Source organism: Drosophila elegans, unplaced genomic scaffold (genome assembly GCF_018152505.1).
Source record: "Drosophila elegans isolate 14027-0461.03 unplaced genomic scaffold, ASM1815250v1 contig_814, whole genome shotgun sequence".
NCBI classification, from domain to species: Eukaryota; Metazoa; Arthropoda; class Insecta; order Diptera; family Drosophilidae; genus Drosophila; species Drosophila elegans.
The window spans coordinates 4796520-4819745 of record NW_024546167.1 but is presented as its reverse complement, the minus strand read 5'-3'; the positions used below and the strand labels follow the sequence as shown (position 1 = coordinate 4819745).

The following is a 23226-nucleotide window of genomic DNA, read 5'->3' as shown; positions in this document are numbered from 1 at the left end:
TGAAATTATAATACCCTCTGCAAGGGTATAAAAATATTCAGTTAGCATGCTTTTCCGAAACAGCATATGCAAAACTTAACTATTATTAAAACTTAAAACTTAATTATTATTAAAATCTCAGACTTGCTATTAGTGGCTAAAATAATACATTTTTATAAATTCATTTTATTAAATTTAGCTATAAATCAGCCAAACCAGCAGCACTGACAAAAGCAACCGAAATCGCGGCAATGGTCATAAAACTTATACCTTCGCTACAAATTACCAGGCCGCAACTAGCCGCAGCAACAGCACCGTGGAGAGATGGGCGCAGGGGGCGTGGCGGCAAATAAAATTACGCATGCAATGGCAAAATAAAATATGCATCAAAAATAAGCTGCAGCTGAATCCGAGAGGTGCAAAAAATGCCATAGCTTACGCCAAAAAATATTTATATAAAAGTAAATAAAAGAGCCGGGACTTTTGGGTTCGTTAAGCTCTGCGGGCAGAAATTGGGGGGTGATTCAGGAGCGATGCGGGAGATATAAAGTCCATGGACAGAGTGGGTGATTCTGCTGCATAATTTAAGCGTTTTATGTCCCAAGAAGATCTAAGAACTGTTTGCTGGGTGCAATTAGTTGCCGTATTTTTTCGAGGGCATCACAACTTCGGCTTGTCGTTAAGTATTCTCACCGCGTTGCCGTTGCTGTTTTATGTTAATTTCCACTTTACGCTTGCCGGCACAAACACAAACACAAACACAAATACAAATATGAATATGAATGTAAGCCAAACAAGCGTTGCGAGAATTTACACTTAAAATACATATTTTTTTCTGAGGACCCAGCAGCAGCAGCAGCTGCTGATGCCCTAAAAGCTTTAAGAGCCTCGCGCTTTCCGCACGAAGCGCATAAAAAAATCAACTAATTTTCATTTTATGCTGCTGCTGAAACAATTTTAATTCAAGAGCGCCAGACGCACGAACACACCCCACTAACAGCCTCTAAAATTTTAATAGCTCACACATTATAAACGCAAATAAACGCCTCAGCCGGGGCATTCCTTTGAGCACTTTCGTCCTGCTGCCAGTTCGCATTTCGATGTACATTTGCCTAGCAGCTTAGGTTGTTTGTGGCATGTGCACTTAGGACGGGGTACCGGCTTCGCAGGGGGCGAAAAAAGGAGGAAAGTTTTCCGAGTTTCCATGGACGCCATGGAAGCACACTTAAGGGGATTTTCCATTTCTCACGCCCCGCGCCCGCAACTTAAAGGCACTAAAGTTGCACAGAATTAAGCATACTTCCAGGCACTCAGCGGCATATTATGTTTATCATTATGTTGATACCGTTGGCCACTATATATGTGCCCTAAGGTTGCCGTTTCTTGGCCAGCAGCAGCTGCTGCCCGGAAAGTTCATCTCGACCTTAAGGTGACTGGCGAGGGGAAATCATAGCACTGCACAAACTTTTTAATTGCTTTTAAAGTTTCGCAAATATTTCGAAGCGTTTTGGCTATCGAAAACAAATACCGGAGGGGACATTATTTATTTTGAATAAATTATTACTAAAAATATTCCAAACAATGCTTAATAAAAGCAGGAAAGTAGCGAAGTTTGGCTTCCATTTGCCTGTTGTTTAATAACTTGCATTTACTCTTATATGCAGCTTAATTGCTTTTTAATATAAGAAAAAGTTTTCACGAAAACAACAGCTGCCAAAGGAAAATTTTGTAGCACACAAAGAAATAAATTTGTTTTGCATATTGATTGTTTTCGCTAAAAGAAATAACGACAGTTGCCATTTTTTTCAAATGCTGCTGGGTGTTATATTGAACAGACCTATTTAAAATATTCAAATTATTTTAAGGTGCATTTTATTGGGCCATAAAAAATGAGAGGCTTTTTAACCCATCACTAATCAGCATTCAGTCTATTATCGTAAATACATATGCTGTATATTCCGCTTTTCAGGACCATTCAAATGCGACCAAATCCTCTTCTTTTTGTCTCATCTTTTTATTGCCTTTGCGTAATGTTTAATTATATGCTGGCTGATGACGTCCTGATAGCTTTTTCTGCTTTCTTTCCTCGTTTTTTTTTCCTTTTTTTGGCGCATAAACATAACGCAGTTTATATTTTATTTTTTTTTCCTTTTTTTTTTTTTGCCTCTTTGCCGCTCTTGGCTCATTTTCGGGAGGGAAAGCCGCCTAAAAACCAATCATAAAAACCCTGTCGTAGCCGAGCGTCTGCCAAACGGTTTTATGACATTTTCCTGCCGGCGAGGTCCCACCAAAGCCACGCCCCAACGCCCCCTAGCTATCCACACATGCGGCTGGGTAATTTGCCATAAAAAATTGGAGCACAGGCTCGTATTTGTGCAATTTCACAGAAATTGTCAATTTGCACTCCCCCCAAAAGTCTAAGCCGGAATGATGATGACGAGGAATGTCAGCGGAAAAGGCTGAAAGGATGGCGATGGATGGGGGATTTCCCGAGGGAAGGGTTTTTTCTGGGTTTTACAAGTCCTACAACCATAGATAAGAAAGGAGCACGCAGATACGAGCTGTGCTGCGCTGATATTTTTATGTGTCTGCTGTGTGCATTGGAAAATCGACTGTTAACATTTAACGCTGCAAATTTGACCGCATTTATGTGTTTCTTTTCTGGGTCCCCGGCTTTATTTGATTTTCATTTAATTTCACACACTGGCTGGCCCTTAAAAATTGGCATAACAATTACGCCGGAAATAGGCAATGACACTGGAGTTGTGCGCCGTAAATGCCGGACTCTGAAGGGAGTCGGGATGCGACTATTTGCCATCTGCAAGTACACTAACAATGGTGCGCCACAATGGCACGTAATTGCAGGGCACACAGTAGCAGCATGCATGCATGCTGCACAGTGGCACAAATTGCTGCTTTTGGGAGCAGAAAGGAGGACCAATTTCGGACATAATAATTACTATATTTTTAAAAGATGGCAAAAAAAGGTTTTGTTTTGATATTATGATCTTTAGCTAGTAGTTTTTGCTTTCATTTTAAGATATAATTTGGTTTCGAATTAAACTAATTCAAGTAGGCAAACAAAAGACAAGGTTTGTAACTGCCAAATTTATATTTACCATCAATATTTAATAAAAAATCATGTTTTTAAAATTTCGAATTTCTTTTTTTAAAGTATGTATGCATATTCATAATAATTTTCTTTTTAGTTCCAAAAGTAAAACTTCTTGATGCTTGCAATGTAATCGTGAAATAAACTGCTTCGTGCTAACTTAAATACCCGTTTTGACCCACTGTATTCCCAACTATTGTGCGCCAGTGCAACATATCCTTGCAACTAACGCTTCCGTTTCCGTGCGTCAAGGAGACGCTTTTCCCCTCGACTGGCCGTCGATGTTGTTGCAACTTGCAATCTTGCCACAGTTGCTGTTGTTGCTGCTGCTGGGAATGCCTCTTCAGACCGCCTTTGTTGTCGCTTGCCGTGTGAATGAGTGCAATTAGCAGAGCCACTTGCCCCCGACGATGCCGTTTTTGTTTGTGTCCGGCTCTGCTGCTGATCTGTCGAGCGACTGGCATTAAAAATGAATTGTCCCCTGTCTCGGCCTGCATTGACATTGTTTCGGGTCGTGATTGTACAATTCAAAAGTCGATTTAGCAAGAAAATGGTCCAGCACGAAGTGCTGTCCGAAAAGTTTCTGCTATGCAATAATATAATTTTATATAACATATCAACTATAACTTATAAATTAGCTTTCTTTAAATAAGTTTTACTATTACCTAGAGTAAAATATTAATCCCTATGCTTACAATCGAATATGTAAAAAAACAAATTCACTGAAATTTAAATATATATATTTATAATAAGTCATATATATTTATACATGTATCTATATATATATATATATATATATATATATATATATATATATATATATTATAATAAGTCAGCCCTCTATTACGACGAATAAATAAAATAAAAACACAATTCGGCTTGTGCTCAAAAATGTTAAAAATATATGTAAATGAAGTGCTTAAACATTTCATCTCAGTTAAGCCCACCGTTTGCCTTTAAGAAGGATTAGCGACCTCAATTCCTGTATTGGGATTCCTTGGGGCTGAGCAATTTTTGATTAAAATTACATTCGCTGCGGCCTTTGAAGTGTTGGGCTTCGGCCGTCTGCCCCCCGCCCCCGTGGCCCGAATCTGTCGGCCTGGTCAATATTTTGCCAGCTTAGGCCACGCACGTGAGCTGGGCCAAAGGACGGTCTGGATGAAATATCCTCGGCCCAAACTGTGGATGGTCACGTTCACGTTGCTTCTTCCTTCTCTGCGGGATTTTGTACCTTTTTGCGGACCAGCCTTCGGGATAGCCAGCATAATTTGCTGGCGCTGGCTATGGTAAGGTCCGGCCTTGATGGATTGTTCGACTAATTAATTTTGCTAGAAAATTTCACAAAATTGCATTTGGTCCGGGGCAAAGTTATTAAATTTTTAATGGACGCTTAAAGGGCCGAAGGCGTTTTATGTTGTTTTTATATCGCCTCCGCCGGCAACCAGCTGTTTAGCATTTAAAGTGATTTTCGTTTGGATTTTTCCTTAATGCTATTACGTTCTGTTCGTTTTCCCTCCGTTCGCTTCCTTTGCTCTCGGCCCTCAATTATTTAGCCATTGACAATTAGAGACTTTCGCAGATGCTGCCGCACCTAATGCGATTTCGCCTCATTATTCTCCAACAATTGTTCGTTTTGCAGCGATTTTCTTGGGGAATTAAATCTGATTCATTGAATTCCTTTGGCGCCATTATCGCTCACTCCGCTGTGTGGTCAAGTGTCGCAATGAATCTGGTGAAAATAAAGCAGGGCATTATAAAATATTGCTACTATTTCATTAAACTTGCATTGTTTTTTTTTTAGACAATATTATGTCGTGTTGCTTAAAAATCGGTGATATTAATGCTCAAGCTAAAGATGATTTTCTTAATTGAAGAAAGGTAAATGTTTTGATGCCCCTTTACTTAATACTTATTATTCGAAAATATAGTCCTTGTCTCTACATTTTTGTTTCATTATCAGCCGATTTCTCAATATCATGTTAAGTTTTAACATTGAGCTGATTTGATGTTTAGATAACTAATTTGTGTTTACTTTAACTTTACCTTATAGATTTCAAGCTAACCTAACATTGAGAAATCCGCCGCGAGAAGTGATTTTGCTTGATAAGCTTGAAAGCATCATAAAGCAAACACCGACTTCAACATTGAATAGGCGCAAGTGTCAATTTTCCTATATAAGTACTCAAAAACAGGATCTCCGGTATAATTTTTGTCAAATCAATTTTTGTACTGCCTTAAAAATGGACAGCGGTCGTCAACGCACTTGCAAGCGAGTGTGCGTCACCTATTTTCTTTCATTTGTGCTGCTCTCAGCCTTTTTCTACTACCTAATGGCGCACAACAGCAGGAACAACGCTGGACTATCGCGGCTTCGTGAGGATGTGGACGATATATCGGTGAGGCTATGTACTTGGCTCCTCAAGAGGTTCCTCTGATCGAGTAATACCCCTCCCCATCCAGCACATGCTTCGCCAGCAGCAGATGGAGAGCAAAGACGCCCACATCTCTGGTGGAGAGCCAAAGGGACTGGGAATGGGAACGGGATTCGGATCGGGCAGGTGCGACAACCGGGAGGTGAACGCCTACGTTGACACCTTGTTCAAGCGCAAGATCGGCCATCTGATGGACGACGTGTACAACCTGAAGAAGCAGATGAAGAGCGCCGAGTGCTCCGCGCGTGGTGACCAGTCCAAAAGTGCAAAAAGTGAGTCCGTCTCGGTGGCGAAGGCTCGCATTAACTACGCTAGCGAGGAACTGGGTGCCAGGATCATCAACGTGGATGCCAGGCCCATCGGGGGCAGCAATGTGATTAGGACGCTTCTTGGACTTGATTTCTGCGCCAATCCGCCGGTAAACATGCTGCGCCCGAGCCTTTCTCCGGGATCCTGCTTCGGGTTCAGTGGCAGTCGGGCCACAGTGACCCTGCACCTGGCCAAGTCCATCGACGTGGAGGTCATTGCCCTCACTCATGTGGCTCGCGAAATGACGCCCTCGCTTTGCGTGAAGAGTGCCCCCAAGGACTTCGATGTGTACGTGAGTGGCGATGGATGTGGTCGTACGATCCTTGGTAACAGCTCCTATTTTTTGCCAGGGTCTGACGGCGGACAAGTCCAAGCGGGAGCTTTTGGGACAGTGGACCTTCGATAATGCGGCCAACCGGCGAACGCAGAGCTACAGTGTGCATAACGATCACTTCTTTAGGAGGCTGTCGTTCCAATTCAATTCGAACCACGGTGCGAATTCAACCTGCATTTATCGGTTGGTAGTGGACAGCTGATTTATGGCCCAAAAACTAAATTATCTTTTCATTCGCAGCATTGAAGTTTTTGGGAAATTGTAGTAATATGCACGATTTAATGTTAGAAAAATTTATATATTTTAGTTATTTTATTTAGCCTTAATATATGTTGAGTTCGTTGAAGTTCAGATACCGTGAAAGTAAAAAACGGAAAATTTATTGACTACATTTGGTCGACTTTTGTTTACGGTTTTTTATTATTTTATTAGCCAAACATGCTGCCCACCCTCAAATGGATATTCTTCCGAGTTTAAGCAAACTTAAAATTACCTAATTTTGTATTTTTCAAATGCTATCCAAAGGGAGAAGGTGGCCAAAATTGCTACTCTAAGCGTTCTTATTCCAAAACGTTCCCTTGCTAAACGCTGCAACTAATTTCAATTTCGCAGCACGGACAACTTGTAAATTTTGGGATTCCCAAAGACTTGTCGCATTCGCTTTGATCTCTCGCGAATGCTGTGTTTTCGTTTAATTTCGCTCGACCTGAATGCAGAGGGGTAAACATGGCATAAAAAAACGCCGGCCAGGGACGAGCAAAAAAAAGAGGATTCACAGTAAGGAGTCCCGCAGTCAACCGTTTGATCTGGGCCCCGGACCCAGTGTCACATTGTGACTGCCCCGAGACTAATTAGCGCATATGGGAGGTGCCCCTGCACATGCGTTTAATTAGTCCACAATATGCTCGGCTGTCATCTGAGATTTACACGGCGTTCGATAGGGAATTTCGGAGCCAGCCCAGGGAGCCATGTGTAGTCAGAACCAGAACCAGAATTGTTTCATTTGATTTCGATTCGTTTGATTTGATTTAATGCGATTCCATTTGTGACTTGCTCGCAATTCGTTTTCGTAATTCGCAATGGGGTGTGTGTACTCGTAGTACACACACGGGAGGACATGAGCACAAAAGTCTGATTGTCTAAATGTGGATGGCGGTGGGCTTGTGTGGGAGCTGTGCTTGATTTTGTTTGCGCATAAATTTATTTCCGTTTTTCATCTGCTAAGATGGGCATGGAAAACTTTTTGTGCATTTGGATAAATTAGGAACCATGGTTTTTTTTATTGTTAAAGATGTTCTTTAAAGGCAAACGAGAATCGAAACATTGGTTATCAATTAAGATTGTGGAGATGGTGAGAAATTGAATTTTTATTTTTAATGGAATAAAAACGTGTATAGCATACTTTAAAATTTAACCAAACTTAAATACCAAATTTGACATAAAAAATCTTTAGAAATTTAATTTTTGAAGGATATTTATGAGACCGATTAGTTTTCTTAATTTAGGTAGTGTATTTATTGTTCGTTTTTGTCTGGCTTAATTAATCCGTTTTTCTTTTTCGTTGCCAGCGCAATTGTGGCTTGTTTACACGGCAGCCAGCGTTTCGTTTCATTCTGCGGTCTGCGCTCTAATTGCGCCTCGGCAATATATCACAACGCCCCACAGTGCCACCCATCCGACACTCACACACACACACCCTCACCTGCACCCACACACACTCATGTATGTAGATAGCTCTCCACTTTGGGTTTTTTGCGCTTTTTGCGCTCTTTCTTAGCCAGCTGCTGCCGTTTTGCCATTTGCTTACGCGTTAAAGCTGACAGGTAAAATGGATTTGTTACGGCAATAGAACAGGTAGTCTGGTGGCGGGGGAAGGGGGTGTTGGAGGGCCTTGGATGGGAATTTCCGAGAGCTGGCTGGAAAATGCATGACAAGTGAGAAGATAACCCTTGTGGTCGTGGTGGTGCAGCTGGAAACTTACTTGAATGGTTTTTGAGAATATTTAAGGGAAAACTTTACTAACCAAAAACTTTATTTACCTTGCTATTTCAGGTTCTCTTCAGGTTTTTGTAAGCAAATTATCGCATTAGTTGTACCAAATTCTTACACAAATTTCTATAAGGCCAAAGAAATTGATGCTGATTGAAGAATTCATGAAATGTATAACGTATTACACGTTTCATAAGCGAATTAAGAAAAAGAACAGTTCTTGCAACATATGGAAAAAAAATTGTTTAAAAATCCCCAGTTTTTAAAACAGAAACCAAATAGATCAAATTCGGTGGAGAAGAAAAAGAATTAATGGCTCTTCTGAAGAATTAATGGCTCATTTAAGTGTATAATAAAATATGTAATAATTCTTCATGAGAAGAGAAAATGAGACAGATAACTACGCCAGAAAACGGACAGATTATGCCAATTTTTGATTCCTAAAATTTTGGAAATATGTAGCTATTTTAAATTTGGTTCTGAGTGATTTTGTTAAATCATTTTTTAGAATTTAGTCTTTATAGAAGGTGTTATCTTTATTTCAATAGTATGCTTAGCTAGTTTTCATTTTACCATTCTTTTGGCATGTCGAAAAACACATTTGAATAATGAGAGCGTTGAGGGCTGCTGCAGTTTTGAGTGTTCTGAGTGCTCTGTTGCATTGTTCCCGGCTGAAAGCTGGCAAACTGGTAAACTGGAAAACTGGCAAACTGACAAACTGGCATACTGGAGAACTGGCAGGCAGCAGCTGCTCCTGTCTGACGTCCTGTCCCTTGACAGCCCTCCACTGCCTGCTGCCGGCCACTGACATTTTGGGATTTCGGGCTCAGAATTTGAGTTGGTTGCTGGCTGGCTGGGCTGGGCTAACAACCAGAGCAATAATAATGGTAAGCACTTGCTGTCGGAGTCGAAAAGTTTTGAGTTTGTGCTAATTGTGCCGCCAGGAGTTGGCCACTCTCGCATTTGCATTCGCAATGCAAGGAGCTTCGCCTGGCAGCTAATTTTTGCCAGCTGTCAGCGCTCTCCATATAAATCCCTCAAAGTCAACAGCACTGCACCCACGTGACACATCAATTCGCATTCATGTCTGTCGTTGGCACACGCACACGCACATACCCATACCCTACCGCCAAGCCCGCATGTGAGTATGTTCATATCCATCATATTGCAATCGTCGCTTGTGTCGCCGCATGCAACGTCGCTTATCGCTCAGCTCTGTAATGATGGCAGCAGACCCAGACCAAGTCCAAGTCTCAGTCACCCCATGGAATACACATCCCATCCCATCCCAACCCATCCCATGCCATCGCGATCCATCCATCCATCTCCTCGAACTGCTGTTGTACATTTTTCATAACGCAATTCATGTTATTCATGTGCCAGCGACAAGTCTTAGTGGCCTTTGGATCTGGATCAGACTTTGTAGGAGATGCACAGTGGTCGGGAATTGGCAGTTGTGTGGCAGGCGAATTGATTACTTTGCTGACTAGGCTGTTTACCCCATTTTCGGAAGTGCAGTTGGCTGCAGACAAAGCTGAGCAGGGGATTACACGTATATGAATGCTTTTCTTGACGATTCTTAAGTATTTAGGACTGTTTAAAAAACCCCTTTTAATACATATACAATCGATAGTTTTGACTTACGATATTGAACAGTATCAAAAATAAAAATTACCGATTCAAGCAAGTATTATTGTATAGCAATAGTATCGATGGTGCGTTCAATCTATTTAAAGACCATTAATATCGTCAAAATCGTTATCGAATGTATTGCCAATTAAAATTTAAAGAGATTTTACAAGGGTATGAAATATTCTTAACCAAATACATTACTTTCAGCTTCTTTTAGAACTTCATCAAACATAAAAACCAATGCTAAACTTAACTTTCTATTTTAAGGACTCAATAAATATCTGGAATTTTTCGAAAAACACACCCATTACTCTGGGGCAGTAGTAAAGTAATCAATTTAATATCTGGCCATTTCCACTTAATGCCTCCGCATTTCGGATATTTATGTCGGCAGACTATAACATGCGCTCGCCCACTGTGCGATGTCATAAAAATTGTCTCATTAATCATCACACGACATGCCGCCCCCGCCACCGTAACGCCTTCTTGTTCGCGATGTGCCCCAACTAAAGGGGCTATTTCTGTGATGTTTGCAGGAAACATGGACTTAGTGTGAAAATCCAGCGAGCAATTAAATTAGCTCCCCCATTTTCCATTTTAATTCGGATGCAGCCCCTCGAACAAGTGCAGGCAGCATAAATCAAAGAAGTTGGCCCTTCGTGGAATCGGGAGTTTTATTTTTCCTGGCGTGGCATTTTAAATTGTCTGCGCCATATTTAAAATAGCAACTAATTAATTTATTTTTTCACGCCGTGGCTGGGAAGTGCGCATTAATAAACAATTAAGTCGTTTTAATTGCAGTTTGCCGTGTGGATTATAAATTTCCGAGTGAAAATCCCCAGCACCCAGAGCATCCATAATGAGGCGGAGCTCCGCCAACTAAATTCGTTTATTATTGATCAGTTTGGGCCATAAGCTGCTTAACTTTGGGGGCTCTTTCCAGGAGTCAGGTGTTCGAGCCCGCTGCGAGGTTTTTGGCCAATTCCTGGAAAATTTCCCGGCTTCTGTTCACTTTGCTAAGCCGAAAATCTACCACACACTTGCCGTTGAACACATGGTACATGGCTTTCGTAATTAAGTTTGTAAGTTATCTTATTAATTTTTCCCTATCCATAAATTTAGCATGAAGAAGCCATGCCAAGTTTAAAAATGTAATGCTTATATTCCTGTTATTATCTTCAACTAATTATCAATTCAGGCGCAAATCTTTCGTTGCCTTTTCAGAGGTTCTGGGAATCTTAACTAACCAAAAGCATATTCATTTACATACCTTTTAAGAGCTTTCCCAGTATTTTGCGGATCTGAAAGTAGAAAACAAGAAAGTTCTTCTTAATAAAATAATTAATTCAAGGAAACGTCTTCTTAAATCCACCCGGCCCGACAGTCAGTTTTTTCCTTCAGCATAAATTCAAGCTTAGGCGGACAAAAACATTTGCTGGCATCTTGGCCAAGTTAATATGATGGGACACGTTAAGCAGGCTTGAATGATGTGTATCAAGGACGAAAGGAGAAAACTACCAACTGTGTCAGCAGAAAACAGAAACAACAACCGAACAACAACTCAGTGCAATGTCTGGTTGGAAAAAGGAAAAAAGGACGACGACGAGCGGAAAACCAAATGGGAATGACGATAGACATTGAACACGAAAAGGGAAAATGGAGCGAAGACATTAGCCTGAAATGACAGCAGCAAGATGCGAGATAGACACTTGGCTTATATCTGTTCTGTCCTGTCCTGCAAAGAAGGCCCCGCCCCTTCTTCAACTCCCACATTGCTGCGAAAACAAAAGCAACTTGCAACCAAGAGGCGGCGAAAGTGCGTGCAACAAATTGAAGCCAACTCGGTGAACAACAAATACCAATTGACAGACATCTCTTGGAATGGAAATTTGGCAGAGCAGAAAATCGTTGAAGTTACAAAACAGCTGTGAAAACATGGCTCTTCTAGTAGAAGAAGAAGACAAGATTTGAATACAGAAAACCATTAAAAACTTAGCTTATATTATACTCCGAGTTTGTATTTAATTAGTAATCGTTATCGATATCAACTATTTCTACCGACAAACGAAGAGGTTAAGGTTATGAACGCAGCTTTTCAGTAGATCTAAAAGTTTTTAAAACTATTTCTATTCGCCACAATAAATTATTGTATTAATGTAAATTTTAACATTAATATAATAAAATGACCTTATTAATATAACAATAAATCATTAACTTACTAAGCAATTATTTTAAATTACGCTGCAAAAAAATCTTTCATCTCGAATTATCACATTTAGAGTGGTTTAAATCGGCTTTAATAAGCAAACTTTGAATTGCGTTTCAAATAAGGTGGCAAACTTAACCTAATCTCATTTTAGGGAAAGTATGTACAAATTTAAAACGCCTTTAAGGTATTAAACTTTAAATCACAAAATGTCCGGCCTCATTGTGAGCCCATTTCAACCTTTCAATTCAGTTTTGTTGAGCTTGTGCCAAAGCTGGAGCCTTAGTAAGCAATCTGTAACATGTTGCCAGTTTGAGTTTTCTATTGAAAACCGTTTTTCTGGCCCAAGGACAGCTGGCTTGGCCTACATCCTTGCATTCGAACTCGCATTCGCATTCACAGCCACGCACACACTGGGACTTATTCATCACTCACTCACTCACTTAGTCAGGGAGTCGCCCAAGGATCGATGCAAAGGATGGAAAAGGATGCTGTTCGGGTGGGGCAATTCGAAGACGGTGCTTCTCCTTCGAGTTTCCCCACTTCTGGCCGGAAAAACACAACGCTTTCAGTTGGCATAAGGCTTTTATTTCCCATTTATAGCTCGGTCCTAAGTGCAGACAAAGAAATCATTTTCATGCCTCTGCTTTAGTTTAAATATTTATATAATCGCGTATTTTACGAGAAATATTTTGCAATTTCTCCGCAGGCCCGTTCTCGAGTATTTTGCTTTTACTATTATTGAAATGGGCCCGAGCTATGCAAAAACGAATTTATGCCAAGTATTTATATCTCTTGCAGCTGCACTTTGGCAATGAAGTTGGGATTTTCCCAAAGCCTGAAAATTTTATTTTAAATAGTTTCCATTGCATTATTGCAATGGATATTCACTTATGTAGAACTACGAAAGCCAGTTTACGAAATTTGTAATTGAAATAATGGAATACGATTGGAATTTTCCGCAATTGGAATTTCTAAGAATATTTTTCAAATTAAATATTTTATTTCCAGTTTGTAATAGTTTTCTTTTAACAAAAAACAGAAATATTATGCAAAAGAATATTTTTTTTGGTAGTTAAACGCGACCACTCTTTCAATTTGGAATTTCCAACAGCGAAAACGTATTTAATATAATTAAATATTACATTTAATAAAATTTACTGCACAGTGGCATAACTTCCCTTGAGTTCTCCCTCCAATCTCCGCACAATTCCGTTGCAAACAACATTCCACATCCAAATTCAAATCTATTTATATCAATTTACTCACTTCAGTGCCGACCTGACAGACAATTTCCAGCAGAGACCCCAGACTCAGATCTTGTGGTTGAGCAATTTTTCAACAGATAAAATCAAGACCAAACAAATCAAATCAAATGCAGACAACAGCACAAAAATGATACACACAGAACACCCGAGCACACCCACACGTGGCAATGGCGAGTACGGCAGTAGGAACAGTAGGAACAGTAGGAACTGTGGGAAACAACAATAACAGCCAGCAACAAAAGTAAATTAATAGAAAACAATAACAATTCCCTTTATTATTATTACTGCAGTGAGTCGAGGGCAGACATCGAAGTGAAGTTCCCTGGGAGAGATTCGAATTTGTTTCGCCTGCCGTTTGTTGTTTGTTGTTTGTTGTTTGCCGTTAGCTGTTAGCTGTTTGTTGTTCGTTGTTCGTTGTTTGTTGTTCGGTAAATGCCCAAGTTTCAGTGCTCTGAAGTGTCTGTGTTTGTGTTTGTGCATGTGATTTACTCAACGGCATGTAAGTAAAATACAAATCATGTTCAACGCTCGGCCTTGCCCCAAAATGTGAGCCACACTCTTTGACACTGGCCCACGGGGCGGATGCGTGACGGGGGAATATCCGAGGTTTGTCCTGGCAAATGGTTCAGTTACTCCTCGCCCGTCGGGTATTTTTCTATTTTACAAACTCAACAAAAGAGACCAAGAAATCAGGCTGAGTGAAAATAACCATGGAATTGCAATGCAAATTTAAAATACTCTTACCAAATTTTTAGTTAAAGCTTTCGTCTTTTTTTTTTTAAATTAGACGTTTTTGATAAAAAAATACAACTGATAAAGCTTACGGAAATAATTATGTTGCATGCAAGCTAATAATATGGTTTATTATATTATCATATGATATATATAGGACTATCTGATATATTCTAGTTTAACGAGGAAAATATCATAATAATGTGTTGTTACTATATATTATATTGTAAAGAAAATAGTCTTAAATTCCCAAAAAATTGCGACAGCCACAGATACCTTTACAGATTTAACTATATAGCCTGTCGGTTGAAAACTTAATTTATCAGTTTCAAAGATAAATTGTTCTTTATTTAGTGTCTTAGCATAAACACACTTTTAGCTATTTTCCAACTCTGGAAAACTGGCACGCATTTAACAGTTTAATGATGATTAAAGAAAAGATATATATATTTCGGAAACGTATTTCACCATCCGGTGAAATGGCAAAGTTTTTAGAAAAACTTATCACACTCTCTGCGAGAGTAGAAACTGAAGAAAGAAAATATCACAACAAGCAAAGTGGGATAAAAGTCTCTCAAGAAAAACTTTTGCCAGGTGTTTGTTAGTGAGTATCTGTGTGCGCCTAAGAGTGTGCATGTGTTTTTGTGGCATTACGTGCATTGCATGTCGAATGTTTGTAACAAAGTCTAAAAAACATCAAGCAACAAACACGGAACAGCGGCAACTTTATCTAAAGTACAACATTCCCCAACCTCTGCTCAGACATTTCATGTTATTTTGCTGCCTGATTGGTGGTGGCTTCCCTTCGTCGGTTGTTTTTGGCCAGATTTCACCTGCTTTAAGCCGAAAACGAAACTCTTGTTGCTGCCACACATGCTATTTTTTTTTTTTTTTTGGGCGACTTTTATTTATTTATTTCTGGTTGGGCTCGTGTCGTGTTTTGGCCACCTTGCAAATGGCTCGCCAATGATTTTTAATGCGATTTCCGAAGCAAAAGAAAACATGGCAACCTACACGAGCCCATTTGAGCGGCTTTGGCAACCTTTTTTAAGTGGCTGGCCAATGAAGGGGTGGGAAGGGGTTTTGGTTTCGGTTTCGGTTTCCGTTTCCTGTTCCTGCTCCGATTCGAGATAATGTTCGCCCCTGTTCGTGTGGCTGCGTGCAAGTGACTTTATTTAATGCCATTAACGCAAATTGAAAGTTTTACGCTTTTCCAGCGTCCGTTGCATGCGCAATTGAGTTTTTCGGGTCTGTGCTTCGTAATGCCCTCTTTATGACATTTCATCGCATGAAAATGGCTCTGCACACTCGGAATTATGGGGCACGACCTTAGAAAATCCTTTTGCCCATTGAATGCGTGGTATAATTCACTTCGCCTCTCATTATCCACACACACACACTCGCACACTCACTCTCGTTAGCCAAATCAAAATCCCCGCACGAGCCATGCGTAGCAAGAAAATGGAAAAAGTAGCCAGAGTCATTCATGGTCTCTATAGCCACTCTATGGCTAAAAACCAAGGACGAGCTCTGGCTTTATTGCCAACACTTTGTCGCGACTGTGGAGAACCCATTACAACTACTTAGAGCATGTAAATAAAGCAGAAATAAGCCAAGGCGAGTGACGAGCAGGTAACCAGCACAAGAACAAGCTGACTGGGTGATGTTTTTCCAACCCAGCCAGCCTGCCACCATACAACCCACTCACGCCCCACTTGCACCGCCGCACGAAGCATTAACATAATCGTTATGGTTATGCGCGACGTGTGCATAATGGCAGCGTGGGAGGAAGACAAGCCAGGACATAGAGATAGAGATATAGTTGAAGAGCGAGATAGACATAGACAACGCAGATACACGAGGATAAACAATGTTAAGTGCGCTGACATTGTGATATATAGCTGCATCGCTGCTCTTAAGTGGGAAAAAGGTATGACTACGACTGCACCTTGCAGCTAGTTTTCTTTGATTATATTGTTATTTAATTTAAGCTAACTAACATTGTTAAGAAGGGTTGTCTTTTTAAGGATCATCACAAAGTTGAGCTTTCTTTAATGGAAGAACGGAAACTCAGTAAATAACATAGTGCAAAACGGACTCTGATAAATGTAGTTTTGACTTCGGATTCTAAATGCACTCATTCAAACTAGTTAAAACTCTTTGGTTTATCGGGCTCAGCTCGCGTTTGAATATTATACTACCTATTATGGTATGGTATAGTATTATTTCCATTATTATGAACAAACATGTTGTTTATTTAAAACTGCAAATTTTAGAAATCGTATGTTCTATTTGAAAATGTTTATTGTTATATAGACAAAGGTATTTCATTTTCGGACTGATTAAAAGTGGTATGTGAATTGCGTGGCTATTTTTTGTTTTCTTTGTTTTGTTCTTCATTGTTTTCTTTTCCTTTTTTGCCAGTTACCTGCGGAGACGTGTTTGGCTTTAAAGTTCACTGTGAGCGTTTTGGGGCCTCGGTGCCAGGTGTGCATATCAAGTAGCCGCCTCGTCAGCCGTAAGACAAAGCCATGTGGCATACTTTTCGGGCACAAGCCATTAGCAAACAAGCAAAACATGAAACACAAGAAAAGCGAAAACACGCACCAACACACGTATGAATATAATAAATTCCCCGCACACAAACACGTGAAATTGAGAGCAGATGAAGAGTGAAGCTTAAAAAACGGGAAATAGAACAGAATAAGAAAAAAACCTGCTCTAAAAGATATTTGAAATTCCACTCGCATGACTTATGAAATACAAATTAAAATTCCAACCGTGATAATAAAACATTAAGTCAAAGCCTGGTTTTACTGTTTTTGCTGATCGAAAGGTGACAGGGGCGCTAAAACCGCAGAAACAGTGGAACAGAAATTCAGTCTTTGAATAACATAAAATAATCTGAAATTATAATTAAAATAAAACATTTCGAGTTTTATATAAATAAAGGTAGCCTTTAAGCTATTATAAATGAAATTAGTTCGACCAAAATTATCTCTGGTCTTATTTGTTTACCGACAGTAGAGCCCAAGCAAACTAAAAATAGAATTCAACAACAATTTAAGCCCACTGTGCCACTGCTTCGGACATAAGTAAAATCCACACAGACCTACTTGGCATACATAAGCACTTCTGAGTGCCTCATACATTCCTCTCAGTTTCCACACACTCGCATCTGCTGGGGATTATTAAAAATTTTGGCCGAAAGGCATCTATCAGTTATGGGGCTCCACCGCTTCGACAGTGCGCGACTCATTTCAATGAGTTTGTCTAAGGAAGCTGGCACTGTGCGAAGCTGTTTCATGAAAATGAATACCGTACACTGAGATATTTCTTACAAATATACCAATCTATGGTAAAAGATAGAACAAAATATATTTATTTTTAAATATCATATTTAAAAAGATCTTAAGTTTTGTGCGGTTTAAAGTGATTAAGAAATCAAAGAATGGTTTTTGTAAAATTGATGGAATATTTTTAGTACATTATTCCAAATCTTAAATATATTATATATATTGCCTATATGTTTCTTTGACACTTTTGGTAAACAATTTTTCTCTGTGGGCAGTACTTTCTTTTTCGCCGAGTGGCCGCCACATCGTGTAATTGGCATTCCGCACACTGACCGAAATGAAAATGCTACGTGCTTTCATTTCACGTTACGACAGTCGGATAAGTCGGCACAACGCTCCATTGACCGCCGATGAAAAAGGCGGAAAAGGCGGAAAAGCGAAAGAGCGGGAAAGAGGCAGGGAAAAGCGGTGCTTATTGGCCGTGGTTTTGGGGCCGCCTGCGCTCGTTTTAATTTTTTACGTTGTGGGCATACAGAGAGAATGCCGGAGTTTCGGCGATTCTTAAAGTCAATCACATTACGCAGGCACGGGGGACATCGACCATCGACAAAGGCACTCGAGAGCCTTCGAGATGATGGCAAACATTTGTCTGGCCTGCGCCTGCATGCCTCACGGAAATCGATCGGCATGCCGAGCACCTTATAGCCCCACCAACTCGTTCGCTTCCGTCGTTTTATGTGCATATTCAATATTCGCAAAGAAAAAATTCATTTAATTTTGGTTTTGCTCGGCGTGCCTGGCATTGACAGGCGGAAAATTTCGTTGTCAGCCTCATGCGTCTTTCGATTGTTCGATCGAGGGGTTCGCATTTTTATGGGTTATTTTCCGATGGGTTTCCCACTGTTTGTTTTAGTTTTTTCCCCCACCACTCCTGCTTGGCAATCCTTTTCGGGGGTCTGCTTTAAATATTTCCTTGATATATATCCTCCGCGAGATGGATTCCTTTCGTGATTTATTTCTTGGGTAATCCCTGCTCTGTGCTGTTTGGCCTCGCCAACCAACCAGCCGCAACCTTTTATCCACCCAATTTATAAGCACCCAAAATACTTGTAAATTTCAGCCCGATTCCCGGCATAAATATATACGCTGCCACTCAGTTCTTAGCCATCAAATTTATGAGCACTCGTCACACTAACTCATAAAAACGCGCTCCCCCAGGGGCGGGGAATTTTAAAATGCCAAAGGGGCAGCGGCGGTTGGGGGGTACAAGGCTGCGAACACGAGACAACACTTTGCATGTGAAAGGGCTTTGGGCGGGATCTGCAAAGTGGGCGGTGGAAGGTCCGCCGATGAGATTTATATACTCTAAAGCTTAGACCGAGCTCCGGCCTGTATTTTGTGGTAAACAGCGCGTTCTGCCGCCAAATCCTGCCCACGCACTCGAGGGCTGAAAAGTGGAGAAAAGGGGGGTGAAGTCGGCAGAGGACTTGTCGCTATTTATTCTACTAAAAACGCAATAATATATCATCTACAGTTTATCATTGCTATGACGCCAGACTTAAATTATTATCCAGCGAATTTATTACCTTACAATAAACGCAAAGTGCACGAGTGTGTGTGTGTGTGTGTGGAGCGGCTTTCCCCGCGTGTATCTGTGTGTGTGTGTATGTGGCTTGGCATTTCTCCAGCAACAAGAAATTGTGGGAAAAACAACATTCAGAACGTAAACTGTTTTGACGAGGCTTCAAAAGCAAGGAATAGGAAACTAGGAAGTGGCGAGCATATCAAGTTACTCTACAAAGAAATTTAAAATAATAAAAATACAACTTCGAATGAAATATGTTATTTCAAAAAGTTATAAAAAGAGTTACATTAAAATAAAGTCAATATTAATATTCTTAAGTGCTTAAATCCTTGATAAGAACACATGAAACACATTTTTATAAGCTAGTTGCTTATAAACAAAGCTAAATAGCTAAGAACTGATAAAAGATAGTTTAATTATAATGTTAAATATTCTTCAAAATAAACTCCAGGAACTTGTCTATTCGAAACTATAACCTAGATTCAGAAGACATGACAAGTATTTGTAGTAAAATCGCTGCCCTTCCTGTTTGCTATTTCCTTGCTCACTTTTTCCAACTGGGTGCACATGTCCCGATGGATACATATACATAGATATTTCTGGCCAAGCTTATATATTCATGGCAATCTCGAGAGCTGTCACACAGAAACTCCATCGCGCATATTTTTTACTATTAGCCGAAAGTAGGAGAAAAAATTTGTCAGTCAAGCCAAAGCCAAAATCAAATTACCCGCCCTGTCAACTTTTTTGCATAACCATTTTCTTTTTCAGCCCGTACATATTTTTGTATTTATTTCATTTTTGCGCAGCGAGACAAATAGCAGAAGTTTGCTAAATTGTCGGCTCTTGTTGGCCCCATTCCTCAGCTTGTAGCCATTTTCCCCATTACACTCTTACCCTTTCTGCCTACATTTCTACGACAAGCAACCCGCACATCGTGTTCACTCTCGTCAGATACTCACTATAAACTACATAGTTCTGTATTGGCAACTGTTTGCCCAAATTGCCACACATTTTGTGCATAAATGACAAATGCCTTTGATGGCATAAAATATGACTTTGGAAATTGTTTTGTAGCAAATAAAATGGGCGTTGCCATCGCTGTTAAAAGGGTTTGTTTGTGTTTCAGAGGATACACCATGAATCAAAAGCCTCGAATCGGGGGATTAAGTGTGAATAGTTTTGACTGCGATTGACTAATGGCAAGTAATTTTTCTAGGAGTACAGTGGATTGCTGGGGATTATGGATTTTTAAAAAGGCTTAGGTACTCGATTTATTTTCAAAATGTCTCTCATTTTATACATAGAGAATATACATACTCCGCGATTGAAACGATTCTCTGCTACTTTTTGTTATAAATTAATTGCCATTTTCGGCAAAAAGTTTTCAAAAACTTTGCAAATGTTGCCTTCTTGTTTCAAACTTTCATTTACATGCTGTGCAACCAAATTTAGGCGCCATATTGGCGTCCCTACTTAAAGTTTTCCTCGAGGGCAACGACTTTGTGCGCATTAAAACAAGAACTCCGAAATTAAAATGAAACTAGAAGAAAAATGCCAAAAATGAAGTCAGCTCTTAAAAACCTATTTCTGTTTTTTTTGAAATTGAAAACGTATCAAGTACAAGTATCTCATAGAATATATTTGCTCCTTTCAAGTCAATAATTTGTTTTCCCCGCTTTTCCCAGCCACATCAATGTCAGTCCTCACATGACAATTCCGTATTGATTTCTTGATTTCCACGCCCTAATTCATACATGCCTCATATGCGCCTCCAATTAGCTGACAATTGACTTGTCAGAACATCAATTATAAGTGACACTCGTCTTGGCAGCTCCTCACCTCCTTCTACGGCCTTTCCCGGAAAAACCCATTTGCATTTACAAGTCGGCAATAAGTCGAAATGTGAGTTTCTTGTTCGCGGCTCTCCCTTTTGCATATCGAATGCGCGCATTTGCGCATTAACAAGGCAAATAAATGGGCGCGTTAAATATTAATTGGCATAATGCTAATCACTCGATGGCTGGATGAAATTCATTAGCGCCACGCACATCGCACCGATCACATCTGTCAGCACTCAGCAAACCTCAAAAGCCCAAAGTGCCCAAAAAGCCAGCCAGTCAAAGTCGAAAAGCCGGCCCGTTTCGAGGGGTTTTCGGGGATTGCAGAAAAAACTAAAAACCCCTTACCACAATCTGGCACGTGTTCCCGAGCCCCTTGGCCCCTGGAACTGTCTGAAAACCCACCTAAAACCCCTGCCATCCGCCATTTCCTGCTGCCAGCTGATGCTGCCCGTGCTGGTGGCAAGCAAACATTACACAATTTTGATTGTATTTCCGTTTCGTATGCGCAGAAAGGCAGCAAACAGGCAGCGGCAACGGCAGCGGCAGCGCCAACGGCAGCAACAAAAAGCGGTGACAGCAACAGGAAGTTTCGCTTATTTCCGTTTGTTTACCTTTACCTTTGCGTTGTGCCTTGATTAAATGTCAGGTTACCCCGGGTCGGAATTTTGGTTGCTTTTGGCTCCCTGGCTTCTGCGGTGCTCGACACACAACACAGCTGGCAGCCTGGTGTTTGAGAACATTTTCCAAACATTTTCACCGTGCTGGGTAGCATTTTTTGTATGCATACGTCAGCATATACCTTATTAACAAGGCAAGTATTCTAATGATGCCCGGGCACTAAATGTCTTTCGCGGTAATAAGACAGCATCCCACATTATTTGTTGGGATCTGGCGGAGTGGAGTGGGAAAAGAATCTGGCGGATTAGTCGGATTAGAGTTGCCTAAGTGGGAATTGCGAAAGGACTCATAATAATTCAGGGGAAACTTAAACTGCCATAAATATTTGGTTGATTTCTGTTCCCCCTTTTCCACAACGTTCTAATACCTTAATCTGTATAATAACATTTGTGGATTCGCAGAATAATTGGGATAATGTGTTGTTATTCCATTCAGTGGAAATGCGACTTTGGGGATTGGAAAACTTTTAAGCCTTACATTAAATAGCGGAAAACACTTATTTACGTGAAAAACATTTTGCACGTTAACAAAAATATTTTTAAAAATAAAATGTGAAAGAATTACGAATGAATGACTTTAAACAACTTTTCAAGCCATTAAAATATAATCTAATTTAAGCTCAATTTATAATTTAAGTTCACTTTTTGGATGTTATATTAAATAATAACACCACAGTTTCTTATTAAATTAACGATACATAATTATTTATTTTATTGTATCATGTGTTTTCTGAGTAGAAAGGATTGTCATTTGAGCATTACAATAAACTATGAACTTAAAATAATCACATTATTACTTATTTATATAAGTTTAATATGCCATATTTGACTATTAAGGAGTATGTGGAATACGTAAACCTTTAACAGAGTTAATAGTTGCCAACTTCCTCGTTGTTTTCTACATATTTTATGGCAAATTCTCGAATGCTCGACTGCTAGTGACACTTTCAGGCCGACAAATGCTTAAAGTGTAGGCCAGACATTAAATTACATGGCACAGGGCGCCGACTGGCCACGGACTGCAGCTAATTAATTGGCCACAATTTGCGCGGACTGGCGCGGAAAAAGTTGCCTGGGAAAATGGAAATTGTCTCTGGCGTTTTGTAGGTCAACAACAATGATGTTGCGACTCTTGTTGTTGCCGGCTGTCTGCTGGTTGTTGTTGCCGGCACATGCTTTGGCATAATTTATGTAGCCCGAAAAATGTTTGTGCACTCCGCCCTTATTTATTTATTTTCTTATGTTTCTGCGTGTGTTCGCCGGTGCTGGTTTTATTTAGCTGCCGCGAAAATGTTTTATTTACCGAAAAATGTATTTGCATGTCTGCCCGGGACATTTGCATAATTGTTAAACAAACCTAATAGATGTCTGTGTATTGAAAGAGGGATATTTTTGTGCATTAGGCAAATTTAAAAGAAGAAAAACAATATGGTAAAACTTTATTTTAAGCCAGTATTAAATGAAAAAGTGGATACTGTGTTGTAAAAGAACAAAGCTTCCACACTCTGTAACTTATATTATTGAGCACTTAAAGGGATGGAGCTAAATATTCCATTTGGGAAATATTAAAAGTATACATAATCGTTCCCATTTCCTCATCCGTTCCGCCGTTGCAGCATAAAATTCCTGATAGAATCTATTAAATATTTAACTTATCGCCGCTCTAAATCAATAGCCAAAAATATATTAGCCCCTTTTATATACGCTCTCAGATAATACATAGACAGGCACTCGCACACTTGTGCACATAAAAACTCATTCAAGCGTTTCATAATGATATGAGAAAAACGAAAAAAGACATGCGAAAAATAGCGAACCCAACACATTGCCT

General features: G+C 40.0%; 2 protein-coding genes across 7 annotated transcripts in view; one reads left to right on the top strand and one right to left on the bottom strand.

Moving 5' to 3' along the window:
- Positions 1-23226, bottom strand: part of LOC108138216 — a 67609-nt gene that overhangs the window by 10345 nt on the left and 34038 nt on the right. For 2 of the 4 annotated variants that reach the window (XM_017260361.2, XM_017260354.2), the window contains exons 3-4: positions 11058-11088; positions 4039-4820 (exon numbers count right to left, since the gene is read on the bottom strand). The gene's annotated coding sequence lies outside the window, so the exon portion shown is untranslated. The remainder of the gene's footprint in view (positions 1-4038; positions 4821-11057; positions 11089-23226) is intronic. The other 2 variants (XM_017260346.2, XM_017260339.2) reach the window with 1 other exon arrangement.
- Positions 4842-6529, top strand: LOC108138241 (SUN domain-containing protein 5). 3 transcript variants are annotated; one of them, XM_017260376.2, is made up of 4 exons: positions 4971-5487; positions 5552-6124; positions 6183-6349; positions 6407-6529. In XM_017260376.2, the coding sequence occupies exons 1-4, from the start codon at positions 5332-5334 to the stop codon at positions 6429-6431; spliced, it is 921 nt and encodes a 306-aa protein (XP_017115865.1). In that variant the 5' UTR covers positions 4971-5331; the 3' UTR covers positions 6432-6529. The 3 variants fall into 3 exon arrangements, with proteins under 3 accessions (XP_041566084.1, XP_017115874.1, XP_017115865.1); XM_041710150.1 differs by lacking the exon at positions 6407-6529 and having other exon boundaries at positions 4842-5487; positions 5552-6120; positions 6166-6343; XM_017260385.2 differs by lacking the exon at positions 6407-6529 and having other exon boundaries at positions 4844-5487; positions 5552-6120; positions 6183-6264.